The 14,304-nt window shown below is 39.1% G+C and overlaps 1 protein-coding gene and 2 non-coding genes across 3 annotated transcripts; all 3 read right to left on the bottom strand.

Moving 5' to 3' along the window:
* Positions 1-8,977, bottom strand: RPL5 (ribosomal protein L5; the record flags this gene model as incomplete). Its single annotated transcript, XM_015536062.2, has 8 exons — positions 1-171; positions 601-689; positions 3,342-3,519; positions 4,601-4,803; positions 6,354-6,488; positions 7,628-7,743; positions 7,828-7,897; positions 8,876-8,977. Coding segments are annotated over 8 exons (993 nt in total), but the record flags the coding sequence as incomplete, so codon positions are not given.
* Positions 379-515, bottom strand: LOC122241734. Its single transcript, XR_006221956.1, has one exon. It is a non-coding gene; the product is annotated as a small nucleolar RNA SNORA66 (small nucleolar RNA).
* LOC122241725 lies at positions 3,590-3,685 on the bottom strand. The gene has a single exon (XR_006221949.1). It is a non-coding gene; the product is annotated as a small nucleolar RNA SNORD21 (small nucleolar RNA).
* Positions 8,978-14,304: the final 5,327 nt, after the last annotated feature.

The raw sequence follows: 14,304 nt of genomic DNA, 5'->3' as shown, positions 1-14,304 counted from the left end.
TGCTGCTTGGTGAATAAGTTTATTATTGTCTTTATCTGAAAAATCTTCATAGAAAATTGTGGTTTGGTTTATTAGCTCTCAGCAGCCCGCTCCTGAGCTCTAAGGAAGCTTGCCTTCTTCTGAGCTACCCGGTCTTTCTTCTGGGCAAGAGACATTTTGGGACGGTTCCACCTACAAAACAGAGTAAAATTAAGAGACAAATGTGATTTTTAAAAACCATAGCTAGAGGATAAAAAATAAATATTTAACTTTGAAAAGGACAAGACTGCAACCAGGTCAAACGATCCAAATTCCAATATACCTACTTATGATCATAAGCTAACTCCCCCACACCCATTATTAAAGAGATGCATTAAAAATGCAGTTAACTGGTAGTTATACTGTACTGGGATAGAAGGGGTCAGCTCAGTAAGTAGCTTCTGAGGCTAATACATTTCTATCACCATAATTACTTTAGCAAACCTGGTTCCCCTCACTTCTGCAACATCATGCAGAGTTAGTGATCGAGTTTGCACAACTTCAGTAAGAGTCTGAGTAACACAAAACAAGGCAAGGAACTCCTCCCAACCTCTCTTAAAAAGACAACAGGAGGATGCATACCTCTTCTTTTTGACTTCTTTCTTAGGCTTCTTCTCATAGACTGGATTCTCTCGAATAGCAGCATGAGCTTTCTTATACATCTCCTCCATCTGAAAGAAAGCAAAGCAAACAGTATTTGGTTTCATTTCACATGCCCTACAACAGTCAGGTAACACTGCATTCTACTACTGGCTCTATTTTGTCCTTCTAAACCAGACTGTCAAAAGCAACTAAACTAGGTCAATGCTGGTATCTCCTATTTCTACATGTAACCCACCTTTTCTTTAAAATACTCTGACCTCCCTCCCCTACTTGCGCATTTTCAAAATAAACTTAAAAAAAAAAAAAAAAAAATAACAGAGGGCACCTGGGTGGCTCAGTCAGTTAGATGTCTGACTCTTTAATCTCAGCTCAGGTCATGATCTCTAAAACCCTGCATCAGGCTCTGTGCTGACACTGCGGAGCCTGCTTGGAATTCTTGCTTTCTGCCACCCCCCCTTCCCATGCTCTCAAAATAAATACATTTTAAAAAATAAAATACTGTCTGACCTAAATTCTTTTTGAGAGCACACACATGACACTTAACCAACTGAGCCACCCAGGTGCCCCTGACCTAAATTCTTTTATTCAAGTGAGAATACATGCCAAAACCAAGTATTTAAGATGTTAAGATGAAGAGTATATGGGGCCAACAAGCAATTGCTAAATTCATTTGTGTTCTCCCACATTCCCCCGATTTGTATTTTCCTTCAGTACCTGATTAGATCTTTCAATGCTATACCCAGAACTGCATACCAGGGACCTCTTCTATCTATTACTATTAGGAATCACTAGTATTTGGCAACAGTATTAGGCCTCTGTGGAAACAGAGGTTTGAATTTCCCTAGAAAACCCTGAGACACTATCCAATTAGATCTTAATGAGAATTTTGTTCTAAAATTCATCAAACAACAATGCTGTATCTCTGAACTGTTTCAATCACCACCTCCAAATAAATGACGATGGGTTCTATGGAAGACCAAGTCATGAAGCAGCTATAAAATGCCTGAATGTTTATTATCACAATATAGTAACAAGTAGAGCTCCCTAAAGAATGAGTCACAGTAATCCAAGTCTCTAAAATTACTCATTCAATATGGAGAAAATATCACTACATGCATTTATTTGTATAAAACTTAGCAAAAGACGGGGGGGGGGGGGGGGGGGCGCCTGGGTGGCTCAGTCGGTTAAGCAGCCGACTTCAGCTCAGGTCATGATCTTGCGGTCCGTGAGTTCGAGCCCCACGTCGGGCTCTGTGCTGACAGCTCAGAGCCTGGAGCCTCTTTCAGATTCTGTGTCTCCCTCTCTCTCTCTCTCTGACCCTCCCCCGTTCATGCTCTGTCTCTGTCTCAAAAATAAATAAACACTTAAAAAAAAAAAAAAGAAACTTAGCAAAAGAAAATAATGCCAACACTTTCACTGCATGAGATCTCAACTCCCTAAATCCCTCCTCAAAGTTTCTCTTTTATTTTAGGCACTTTATGACAGCTCCCCACTGTATTTAACAAATCTATTCGATGACTTCAAGTGCAGTCATTTAATAAATCTAAGCAACTTGGTCCATTCGTTCCAGGAGAAACCAAGAGAAAATACAACCACGTACATAATGAGTTTAGGTAAAAACCACTTCCTCCTAGGGCAAGTCAAATGTCTGCAGAGCATTTCAGCAGCCATGCAGAAAAACAGGCTTCCAGAGATCAAATTAATGAGCTAGCTGGGAAAAGTACATTAGCCTAAGAGTGGTCCGGCTGAAGTACACCACATATATTAGAAAGCATTAAGAAATAGATATCTGAAAGGAGCTTAGGAATTTGGAAAGTTTTGAGCAAGTGTGACATTACCAGAGTAAGAAATGGCTTAGGAAGAAAAATTATGCAGGCCAAGTAGAATCATCACAAGTAAAAGACCTATTAACCACAGCAAATGAGGACAATGTCAATAGTAACATAAAAGCATAAATTTCTGAAAATTATCATGTACTTGAATTACCAACATAAATACTAACCTTTTCTTAGCTCCAAAACTCAAGCTATGTTTATTCAGCCCTAGACTGTGTACTAAGCATACAAATGACAGTGATCTTCAATTACAACTCTACTTAAAAGATTTTCATAACCAAACTGTGTCAAAATGGAAACTGTTCACTAACAGAAAAGGACATTTGATATAACCTCCAATTTATATACAACTCCATAAGCTATATAATAGTTTTGTAATAATCAGTGTGATTTTTGTGTTCTGTGCCTATTATCTTCCATTACTACAATGGATTAACAGAGAGCCTTGGAGGTAAAACTTTAGGGCTCATAAATTCTTTTTTTAACGCTTATTTATTTTTGAGACACAGCGACAGAGCATGAGTGGAGGAGGGGCAGAGAGGGAGACACAGAATACAAAGCAGGCTCCAGGCTCTGAGCTCGACGCAGGGCTCAAACTCACGAACAAGATCATGACCTGACCTGAAGGACACTTAGCTGACTGAGCCACCCAGGCACCTCTACCTTGTCTGACTTTTAACTTACCCTTACCCACTATTCCAATTTTCATGTCATCCCATTTTAAGGTAAGGACAGCTCATTTGAGTCCATCTATACCTATTAACATACTCATATTCAACTTGTAGATGTTAACTGGAAATAAAACTACTAATGTACCCACCAAAACCAAGTAGTAAAGCGCTCTATAAACTAACCAATACAGGAATTTTTAGTTAAAATTTTTACCATGTCTGGAGTAACGTTGTTCTTTATGTATTGAGAGAACTGTTTTTTGTAAGCATCTTCATCTTCTTCCATTAGGTAACGCATATAATCTGCAACATTTTGACCCATGATGTGCTTCCGATGTACTTCTGCATTGAATTCCTTGCTTTCTGAATCATAACCAGGGAATCGTTTGGTACTAAAACAAAGTTTTTCATTTTAGTATGTAATGATTGAAATCAGTTCACTAGCAGGAATTCACTTCAGTAGCTGCCATCAGTCCCGTCTTGAAACAATTAATTGCATCATATGCAACCAAAGGACCAACTACTGACTGCTCAGTTAGTGGGATATCATCATTCAGCAGCTGATCTCTGAATTCCCAGATAGAAGAGAAAATCATGCCACAAACACCTTTAAAAGTCACAAAATGAATCAAGTTTCTACCACTATCAAGTTAGTTTTCCATATTAGTATAGGAAATGGTTTCAAAACTGTTCCCCCCCAAACCCTAGAATTTCTCAGTGGTGCCTCAGAGTACATGGGGATAAGTGATTTGTTCAAGACCACATCTAATAGGTGCTTTGCAAGAGATCTGCATGTCCCACCATTATAAAAGTTCCAGTTAGGTTACATTTCATAGGCTAACCTCTCCAACGCCAAAACCTATAGCCAGATAAAATTTTGGTTAAGTCACCAACTACTTAAATAACCTTACGAGGCTAATAATAAATCATGTCTTAAAGATGCATCTATTCAACAATAACAAAAATCATTAACTTAAACCAAAGGAACTACCAAATTAAAATCACCTACTTAGCCTCTAATGATCTACAATCTTATTTCCAGTGGAAAGTTTGGGAATTTATCTTAAGCCTTTTCTCAAAATCTTTTCCTGGAGTTGACAGTTTCCCATAACTGAATAAAGCAATTTTCATTCTGAATGAAAAGAAAATGCACTGGGAGGGGAGTGAACTTGAATTCCTCATTTCTAACCAAAACTAAGCCACAACACAAAAGCTAGTGGTTTCAACCCTGGCTTTTCTGCTACTGGCTCTAAAACCTTGAACGAATCATTTACCTCTGAACCTCAGTCTCATTTATGAAATACGTTACAATTCCTTCCTGCCCTGCCAGGTTCCTTTTGCATAGTATTAAGCATATAGCAGGTACACAATGACAGCTTCCTATTATTTTAATTGATTCAGTAATCTCCAGAGTCCAACCAGTTAGAAATGGAAATACTGGAGTCTAAACAATGAAGATTTGAATACTATTACCTGTGAGGAATAGACAAGCCTCCATCCACAGCTCCCTTGAGGGCCCCAAAAACTTTATTTCCAGTAGTAGTTCTGGCAAGACCTGCATCCAAATAGCAGGTGAAGGCACCAGGTTGACCATCAATGCTTTCCACATTGTATTCATCTCCAGTCACTTCTACTTGGCCTTCATAGATCTTATCCATGCCAAACCTATTGAGAAGCTATTAACAAAAAAGCCAGTCTAAATATATTTAAACAATTCTAACATCCAATCACAACATTAATGACCTGACGAGAAGAAAAAATTTCCTTCCAATTCACTTATCCCTTTGTACCAACTTACTTTTAAATATTAAGATGCTACAAAAAGAAACTTCAGACCTTCGAATTTATAACAATTTTGTCTTGTAGCTTCTGTACCTTTGCTACATGTCCATACTTGATTTATGTAGCCATCAATTAAGATGTAACCATGCTGTATGTATCTACTCAAGGGAGATATTCTCCACATTTCTTCAGTCTTATTTGGCTACAATAAAATTCAACTATTTATGTTATCACACATGTAGTTTTGATTAATTTAATTAAAATCTTAGGAGGAGGATCCTGGGCAGAAGAGAACATCTGGAGAGCTCTACTCTCCAAAGACATTACATCAATAAGGGTGACTCCTCTGCTAGTACATCTAACTAGAACTTCACCACAAGCAGTGTGAGTTTGTACCACATTGTTCTCATATATAAGGACGATGCTTCCCACTCCTACTCAAGCATATTTATAACCAATGAAAATGTGGGTCCTTGGGGCGCCTGGGTGGCTCAGTCGGTTAGGAGTCCGACTTCGGCTCAGGTCACGATCTCGCGGTCCGTGAGTTCGAGCCCCGCGTCGCGCTCTGTGCTGACTGCTCAGAGCCTGGAGCCTGTTTCACATTCTGTGTCTCCCTCTCTCTCTGACCCTCCCCTGTTCATGCTCTGTCTCTGTCTCAAAAATAAATAAACCTTAACCAAAAAAAAAAAAGTGGGTCCCTAACAATGACGCATGCTTAACATTTCCAATGCAAAACAAGATCGGTAACAGAAAACAAAAGGCAAAAAAAATCACATTTGCATCTACTTTCCACGTATTATAGGAAATGATGCCACCCAAAGGCAAAAATGATTAAAAAAACTGAATCCCATACCCATGCCTGCTCACCCTCCCCAAATTTAAAACATTGTTTCTCAAAATTAACATGTGTATAACCTGGACATCCTATTATAGATTCCAGGAGTGAGGAGTGCAGCCTGCATTTTAAATGTGCACTGATGGTCAGAAAATCTATACCTCTGAATAAAGGTCTGCAACATCCAACAAGGCAATAATTAACCTACAGATGGCTATTTAAAATTGTTTAAATTCAGTGCTTGCTTCAGCAGCACATATACTAAAATTGTTTGAATTCAGTTCCTCAACAGCACCAGCCACATTTCATGTGCTCAACATCCACATGTGGCTAGTGGCTATCATTCTTTGGTTTATACTCTAGTGATCTAGATCCACCCCACACGGTAAAAAAACAAAACCTATCTCCCCAGAGTAGTAGAAAACTGTGTAGTCTCAAACTTTGTATTTATAAAATTGTCTTCCCTGATGATGACCTTGTAAGCAACAGCACAACAACAGGCACTTCCCAGAAGCCACAGCTGAGAGTATCTTATTCATGTGTGAACATCTACCTGGCAGACAACTCTTAACAATGAGTTGTAAAACATCAAAGTTATCTTCTACATACCCTGCGGGCCAGCAGCAGGCCAGTACAATATGCTGCAGCATAATTTGTCAGGCCAACCTTCACACCATACTTTGGGAGTTCATGAGCATACGCTGCACAAACTATCATGTCTCCTTCTATACGGGCATAAGCAATCTGTAAGAGAAAAAACCAGATTAGTAATCTGTATTTTCAATTGTTTGATTACTTGTCCTAGGTGCCTTCTTTTTCAAAGGACTTAAAAAAAAAAGAAAAAGCCGGACACAAATTACAACACTTAGAATCTGTCTTTGTTAACCTTACCAATGGGAGTTTATGGTTTGGTCAACTATAGCAGATAGGTTTTCTGTAAATGTTTGTCATAATATCACAAATTGAACTAAAAGTACCACACATACATTGAACATCAAAATGCCTTTGGAATAAAACTGTTGTTCTTTCCAAATACTGAAAAGACTTAGCTGCATTAGTCAATGGATTAAAGAGGCATCATGAAAAAGTCAAAAAAGGAATCTATCATTATTTCAAACATCTTTTGAACTAAGCATAGCTAGGTCCAACAATGCTTCTAATACCTAATGTTTAGTTATCTGAACTTAGGGATGAAGGAACTGTTAGTTTGCCCAGAAAACAGAGGTGTGCCTGCAAAAGCTCAGCAAATCATTAACTGTGAAAAATTTTCCCTAAATGTAAAAGCCCAGAAAACTAGCTTCTAGGAGCAAACTACCATTTTCTGGATGTCTTTTATGGGAAAGACACCTTCATACAGATTTATCAAAGCCTATTTCAAGCAATGAACAGAAATAAAAACAATCTTAAAAGCCTAATTTAACCTCCACAACTATCTCTTCAATAAGCAGTGGTATTGTGGCATATAAGGCCATACAGCACAAGTCAGGATTTAGTCCGTTAACAAATTCTATTACTCTCTTGGAACTGGAAAATGCAAGAACATACTTGGCCTCAAATTTATCCTCCTACCCCTTCAAGAATAGTATATACCCTAGATTTCTCCAATCCTCTCCCCCACCATTAGAAAATGGGATTAAACTAGTTTGGTCAGGATTGCCAAACATGGCCAATTTTTCAGTTGAGTATTTTAATGTACCAATCCCTCCCGTGCTCCAACTTCAGGCCTACTAAAAGAAAAACACTAATCAATGTTTTTAAAATGCCAGGCACTAGAGAGCCTCTAATCCATACATGTGTTTTGCCCCCCAAGTACAACTTCTCCAGCATTCAGTTAAAGAGGGTGAGGTTTACCATCTGTTGCTTGAGTTCTGAATACAACTTACCTGACAAATGATATCTCTGTTGGTTACGCGAACTATCATCCTGTATTTAGGTGTGTTGTACTTATTTTTATCCTGAATTACCAAGCGTTTCCGGGCATAGTAATCAGTTTTACCCTCTGGGGGGGAAAAAATGGCAATTTAAGAAAGTCTGTTCCACTGCAGAATCTTCTAATATTGTGAACATGAGTAACTGACCATACCTCGTCTTCTTCTAAATTTCACTTGGTATCTCTTGAAGTAAGCCTTATTCTTGACAACTTTAACAAACCCCTTTAAGAATAAAAGAACATTATTAAAACTTTGATAAATGGCTTACGATATTTTTGATATCTGCGCTAACTCTGTAACAAAACAACACTTCAAGAGTGAATCCACACAACTGTCACTTTTGTAGAGTCCAGTTTCTCAAACCAGAGGGTCAAGACTCACTTTTTCTACTTCCCATCAATCACTTTTCCAAAGCATTGCTCTAGACAGCAATCTTGCCTAACGTCAGTTTGTTCCAAACACCATACGTCTCATTTTGAGAACCTAACCTCGTATTTCCTGCACTGTCCACGCACGTTTTCCAAAAGCCTCAATTACTTGCCACAAAACTCATCTGGTCAAGGGCATATTTAGCAATTACTCCCGATTAAAAGAGCACTATCCCCCTCGAACCAAAGCAACGCCCCATCCCCCAAATCATTAAAAACTAGTGCCAGCAACAGTCTAGAAACAGAGGCAGGAGGCACCTACCAACTAAAGGAGCTTTCTTTCGGGGCTCAGAAAAGTCACAGCCTCCAGGCTGACTGTTAAGTTTAAAAGCCACCTCTGGAAGACCCACCGACCCAAGACTCTCCCGAAAAAACCACGGAGCAGTCAGGGCTGGATGAGTCCGAGGAGCCGCAGCCCATCTCCACTCAGGCATCCCCAGCTACTCACGGGACCGACTGCATGCAATCTTCCCCACCTGCTGGTGCCCCTTCGGACAAGCCGGCACTATCCCCGCAGCCTGTCTACGAAAATCATCCCCCTCCTCAATCCGCCGCCCCGGCTCCTGATTTTCTTCGTCAACCCCTCCCCCAAGCTTGCGCGCCGGGCGGCAGCCATTAAGGCCACGCTGGGAGCGGCAGCCCTACCTCAGCAGAGCCCACTATCGAACGCCATCCAACCCCAGCGCCGCGCGAAACGGATCCTAGGCTGGCGTTTGAGCAAGGACAGGGAACCCCCGTGCATCCGTAGCCCCGATTCCAGATATCCACTCACCATCCTGCGGAACAGAGACCGGCGTCCGCGGCTCGCCACAGACCAGCAGGCCCAGCAGCGCTCCGCGGGGGGAAAAGGCCTCAGTCCGTGCGCAGGCGCAGTATGTAGCACTGATGATCACGCGAGCGACGTATGGAAGAGAGAGCGCGCCGGCCCTAGGCGTGCGGAGTACTGCCCCCATCTGGCGGGAGGACCGATGCTGGACTTCGCCGGTCAGTAACAAACCTTCAAAGCCACCGAGTCCCCAAACTCCTGGCTGGAAATCCGGTTGGGATAGGCGGTAAGTAGCAGGGAGGATTATAGAAGTTGTCAGTTTCATATGCTAAGAAGTTGTTTCGTAACGAATATATATGACTTTGTAAATAGGAAAAAAAGTTTAAAATTAAATAGAATGTATTTGCTGTGGAGCTCGTTTGCACCCTCCAGGACTCTACCTCCTGGACCTGGACTACTCATCCGGGTCCAGGTCATACAGGATCTCTTCAGGAAGCCTTGTCCCAGTACTTCAAACCTGAGTGAGGAAGGAGCCTCTCTTCTGCCTTCCCACAGCACCTTCAAATCTGCTTCAGCCTACCCTCCCCTGTAAATACCCTGAGGGTGGGCCCTGAAGTCCCAGTTCACCCTTGAATTGCCTAGCACAATGCTGGCATTCAGTAAGTGCTTGGTGTTTGTTAAATGGTAAAAGAACTACTTACTGCACCCCTTTACCTCCATCATCTTTCTTGATCCCTGACAGCTTCATTCTTTTTCCCTCCATCACTCTGAGCTAGTCAGCTTAATTTTTCTCTGTAAGTACTTTTTTTTTCATTCTCTCAAAACTAATTGAAATTAAGGAATAAGCTGTTCCCTTTCCGTGTTCTACACACGCAGACTGAGGAGAACCGATCAACAAGCACCAACCAAACAAAAAAGCGCCTCAAGAGAAAGTACTCCCTTATCTAATAGCATTTCAAAGGTGGTCGTTGGGCTATTGCACGAGAATCATTTGAGTACTGGTTAAAATGCAGATATCTGAATATCCCACCTTTCCTGAATCAAACTTGCTGGTTTGGTCCCAGGAATCTCAATTTTTAATTTGGCCTCAATCTCAATCAATGCAGGAGGTCTCAGGAAAGCAGAAAACAAATCTTATTTTGTCCAGTAATGGAATTTACTGATGCTACCAGGAAAAGAAAGCGAATTACTTACCAGCACAGCTGCTTAAAATATTCCCATCTTCAGAATGAGTGTTAACTCTATACCCCCATCATTCAAAATTTAAACTTACTCTTGGGAAGTGAATGTACATATAATTAATCTGGCAGGAAAAACTCAGTGTGCAAACTGCTCAATATCAGAGCAGGGAGGGTCTGTCAAACAGAATGACAAGGTTAAGTGGCTCCAAAAAACTGCCACTGGACTAAACTAAAATTATGATACTAATTTCCTCTGGTTTCATTTGTAACTTCTTATATAACAGGAAAAATGTACATCGAGTCCACTCTGGCCAATGTCAACAGAGCTTTCAAGGAGAAATGTTAAAACATTTCACGGACAAGTGTGGTTCAATCTTTGCCAAGTGGCTTCTGGAAGTACAAGGAAAGAAGTATATAACTTATATTTATAGAAAATAAAGATCTTCATTTTGGTGTTTCATTAATTTATTAGCCTCTGAAAGGTGCCACATGTCTTTTTCAGGCCCTGCTTACTCTGGAGGGTGGAAGGATCAGAAGGGAAATCTACCTGGAAATAGGCCCACCCCTAATTTTACATGTTTTAGGGCAAGAGTATGTATGAAGGCCCACATATCATGCAGCTGAATATTTAGAAGTTATGAAGCAACCTAACACATTGTTGAATTAAACGTTGTTTTATCCTCCTTGTACTTCTTCTTACGTTATTAGTCTTCATAACAACAAAATTAAAAATATATGCCCCTATTGCCTTTGGCTGCAGCTGGGGGTCTATAGCAAGTATTGGCTGGCTCAGCCAGTGCAGATGGTGATACCAGGAGCCAGGGGAACTTGTTTAGCACCCTTACCTAACATAATCTTGTTCAAGTGGTAAAAGTTAAAATTCACCAGCAATGGACCAGTCAACGTTTTGTGCCTCCTGATATGATGCATTGAGAAGAACACAGAAGTTACTTGCTACCAAATTTATGTAATTTAATCTAATTACATAATTTAACTATTCTGATATGTGATGAACTGCAAACAAACTCAAACTGAGGGACATTCTACAAAGTAAGTGGTCTGTATTCCTCAGAAATTACAAAATCATGATGGATAAGGCCAGACTGAAAGAGACCAAAGTGATTTAACAGCTGAATGAAGTATGTGATCCTGGAACACATCCTGGATAAAAAAGAAGATGAAAAGGAAGACTTTAATTTCTTTTGTACAAAGGACATTCTCAGAACAATCAATGAAATTTGAATGGAGTCTGTGGATTAGATGGATTAGATGGTAGTAATAGATCAACGTTAACTTGATAGGTACACCATGGTTATCTATAGGTGTTCTTGATTTTTAGGAAATATACTCTGAACTATTTTGAAGTAATGGGCATTATGTTTGCAACTGACACTCAGTGTATGGCTCAGGAAAAAACCACATGTGTGTGAATACACATACACATATATGTTTGTAAAGAGGAAAAACAATAAAGCAAATATGTTAAAATGTTAACAATGGGGAATCTGGGAAAAAGACATATGGAAATTCTTTGTACTATTCTTACAAACAATTTGTGATTGTGAATTTATTTCAAAATAAAAACTAAAACAACAATTCTTGCTGGAGTGGGAAATACTTTTTATGATTTGAAATGAGAGTGAACTCAATTTTATGCTATATGTCAAACATATATTACAAATAGAAACTCAGCAATTTTATTTATTGTAGTGATGGTTTCACACCAAAATACGAAAAGATTTCTATGATGTTACCCATATATTATGATTTTGAGATAACTACTTACTGCCCTAATCAGCTGGTTCTGTACTGTTACCAACTTTAATAATTATAATCAAAAACATCTTATTTCAAAATGTTTTTTTCTTTGCAATTGACTTTTGCTTTATTTGAACTTATACACTGAAGGATAGCAAATAGTATGAACTACCTTATGGTTGGATACCCTTAATTGATATTAATCCATTAGAAACATTTTAAACATTCTAAACCTATACTTTTATGTAGGAAAAACTAATTATCCTCCCTCAATAAAAGAATAAACTTTCTTTTTAAAATATAAATCTGTGGTTTTTATGGAACTGAAAGTCAGTAAAATACCAAAGGCAACCAAACATAATTATGATCACCACCATAATTATGTCTGGGTGTTCTGTTGATAAGCTATTGATGTTTGAATGACTGATAAGATAAAGACATACAAAATTAATGAATTTATTGCATAAAAGTTCTGTTTCATATCTTCATTTCAGCAAAATTTCTATGTTGTTATCACTAAGATACCACACCATTTGTGTTCTACAGATAGTAATGCCAACTTGGACAGTCTTTCTTGGGTCATTGATGTGCTTATGTAATTTTTGTTAATTTCAACTAGGAGAAATTTTGTTTTGGTGAAGCAAGAGAAACTGGAATTTTAAATAAAATTTATAAAACAATACACTATTTAGATTTGGAAATGAACCATGATCTTTACATATCACATTCTAACAATGTAATGATGTCATATAAGATAAATTATTATCTTCAATAGAATACAATAGAAACTATTACTAGATTTAAAAAATTGTTTAGTGTTTATTTTAAAAGAGAAAAGAGTGTGTGTGCATGTGCACACATGCAAGCAAGTGGGGGAGGGGGAGAAAGAGAGAGAGAGAGAGAGAGAGAGAGAGAGAATCCCAAGCAGGCTCTATGCTGTCAGTGCAGAGCCCAATGCAAGGCTCCATCCCTTGAACTGTGAGATCATGACCTGAGCTGATATCAAGAGTTGGATGCTTAACTAGCTGAGCCACCCAGGTGCGCCTAGATATTTTGGTATTGTCATATAACTCACTTTTATTGTGATTTTTACTGTCTCTTACAGTAGTATCCATATCCACACACATTTTGTTATTCTTCTAATATTTCAATACTATGGTATGATAAAGAACAACAAAAATATTATGTCGCTCAATTTGCTCAAATGTTTTTACAATCAAACTATACATTGGTCTATCAAGGTCAGAAAATAATCTCCATAGAAATTAGTTTCAGGTTTATTTGTACATGTATTTTCTTCTTCACAGCCACAGAAACTTTTTTGTTTTCTTGTTCTAATTTCTTTATATTTAATTAGAATGTCACATTTATTGAATATTTCTCATGAAGTTATATTTAAATTAGAAAAAAATTATCTAGGGGTACCTGGGTGGCTCAGGGGGGTTAAGTGTCCAACTTCAGCTCAGGTAATAATCTCATGGTTCATGGGTTCGAGCCTTGTGTCAGGCTTCATGCTGGCAGTCTGGAACCTGCTTGGGATTGTCTCTCTTCCTCTCTCTCTGCCCTTCCCCAACTTGCACTTTCTCTCTCAAAAGAATAAACTTTAAAAAAAAGAAAAAATTGTCCAAAATTTTAATCTTTTTAAGAATTAGATGTGTTTAAAAAAAAAAAAAAAAACTCTGGAAAACAGTGTGGAGGTTCCTCAAAAAATTAAAAATAGACCTACCCTATGACCCAGCAATAGCACTGCTAGGAATTTACCCAAGGGATACAGGAGTATTGATGCATAGGGGCACTTGTACCCCAATGTTTATAGCAGCACTCTCAACAATAGCTAAACTATGGAAAGAGCCAAAATGTCCATCAACTGATGAACACCAGGGGCGCCTGGGTGGCTCAGTCGGTTGAGCGGCCGACTTCGGCTCAGGTCATGATCTCGCGGTCCGTGAGTTCGAGCCCCGCGTCGGGCTCTGTGCCTGGAGCCTGTTTAAGATTCTGTGTCTCCCTCTCTCTGACCCTCCCCCGTTCATGCTCTGTCTCTCTCTGTCTCAAATAAACGTTAAAAAAAAAAAAATTAAAAAAAAAAAAACTGAGAACAAACAGGGTTGATGGGGGTGGGAGGGAGGGGAGGGTGAGTGATGGGTATCGAGGAGGGCACCTTTTGGGATGAGCACTGGGTGTTGTATGGAAACCAATTTGAAAATAAACTTCATATATTGAAAAAAAAAGAATTAGATATGTTTGAGTTTTGAATACCTATATTACTACCAAAAGCAAGTAATACTATATATCAAATAAATAGCACAAATTCAAAATTCATTTTTCATCCAAAGACTCTGATTTGCTCTTTATTTAAACACCTTCTATTCTTGGGGCGCCTGGGTGGCTCAAGTCATGATCTCACAAATCCTGAGTTTGAGCCCCGCATCGGGCTCTGTGCGGACAGCTTAGAGCCTGGAGACTACTTCAAATTGTATGTCTCCCTCTCTCTCTGCT

This window comes from Panthera tigris, chromosome C1 (genome assembly GCF_018350195.1).
Source record: "Panthera tigris isolate Pti1 chromosome C1, P.tigris_Pti1_mat1.1, whole genome shotgun sequence".
NCBI classification, from domain to species: domain Eukaryota; kingdom Metazoa; phylum Chordata; class Mammalia; order Carnivora; family Felidae; genus Panthera; species Panthera tigris.
Note: the sequence above shows the minus strand (reverse complement) of the source record. Positions and strands in the feature narration are given on the sequence as shown.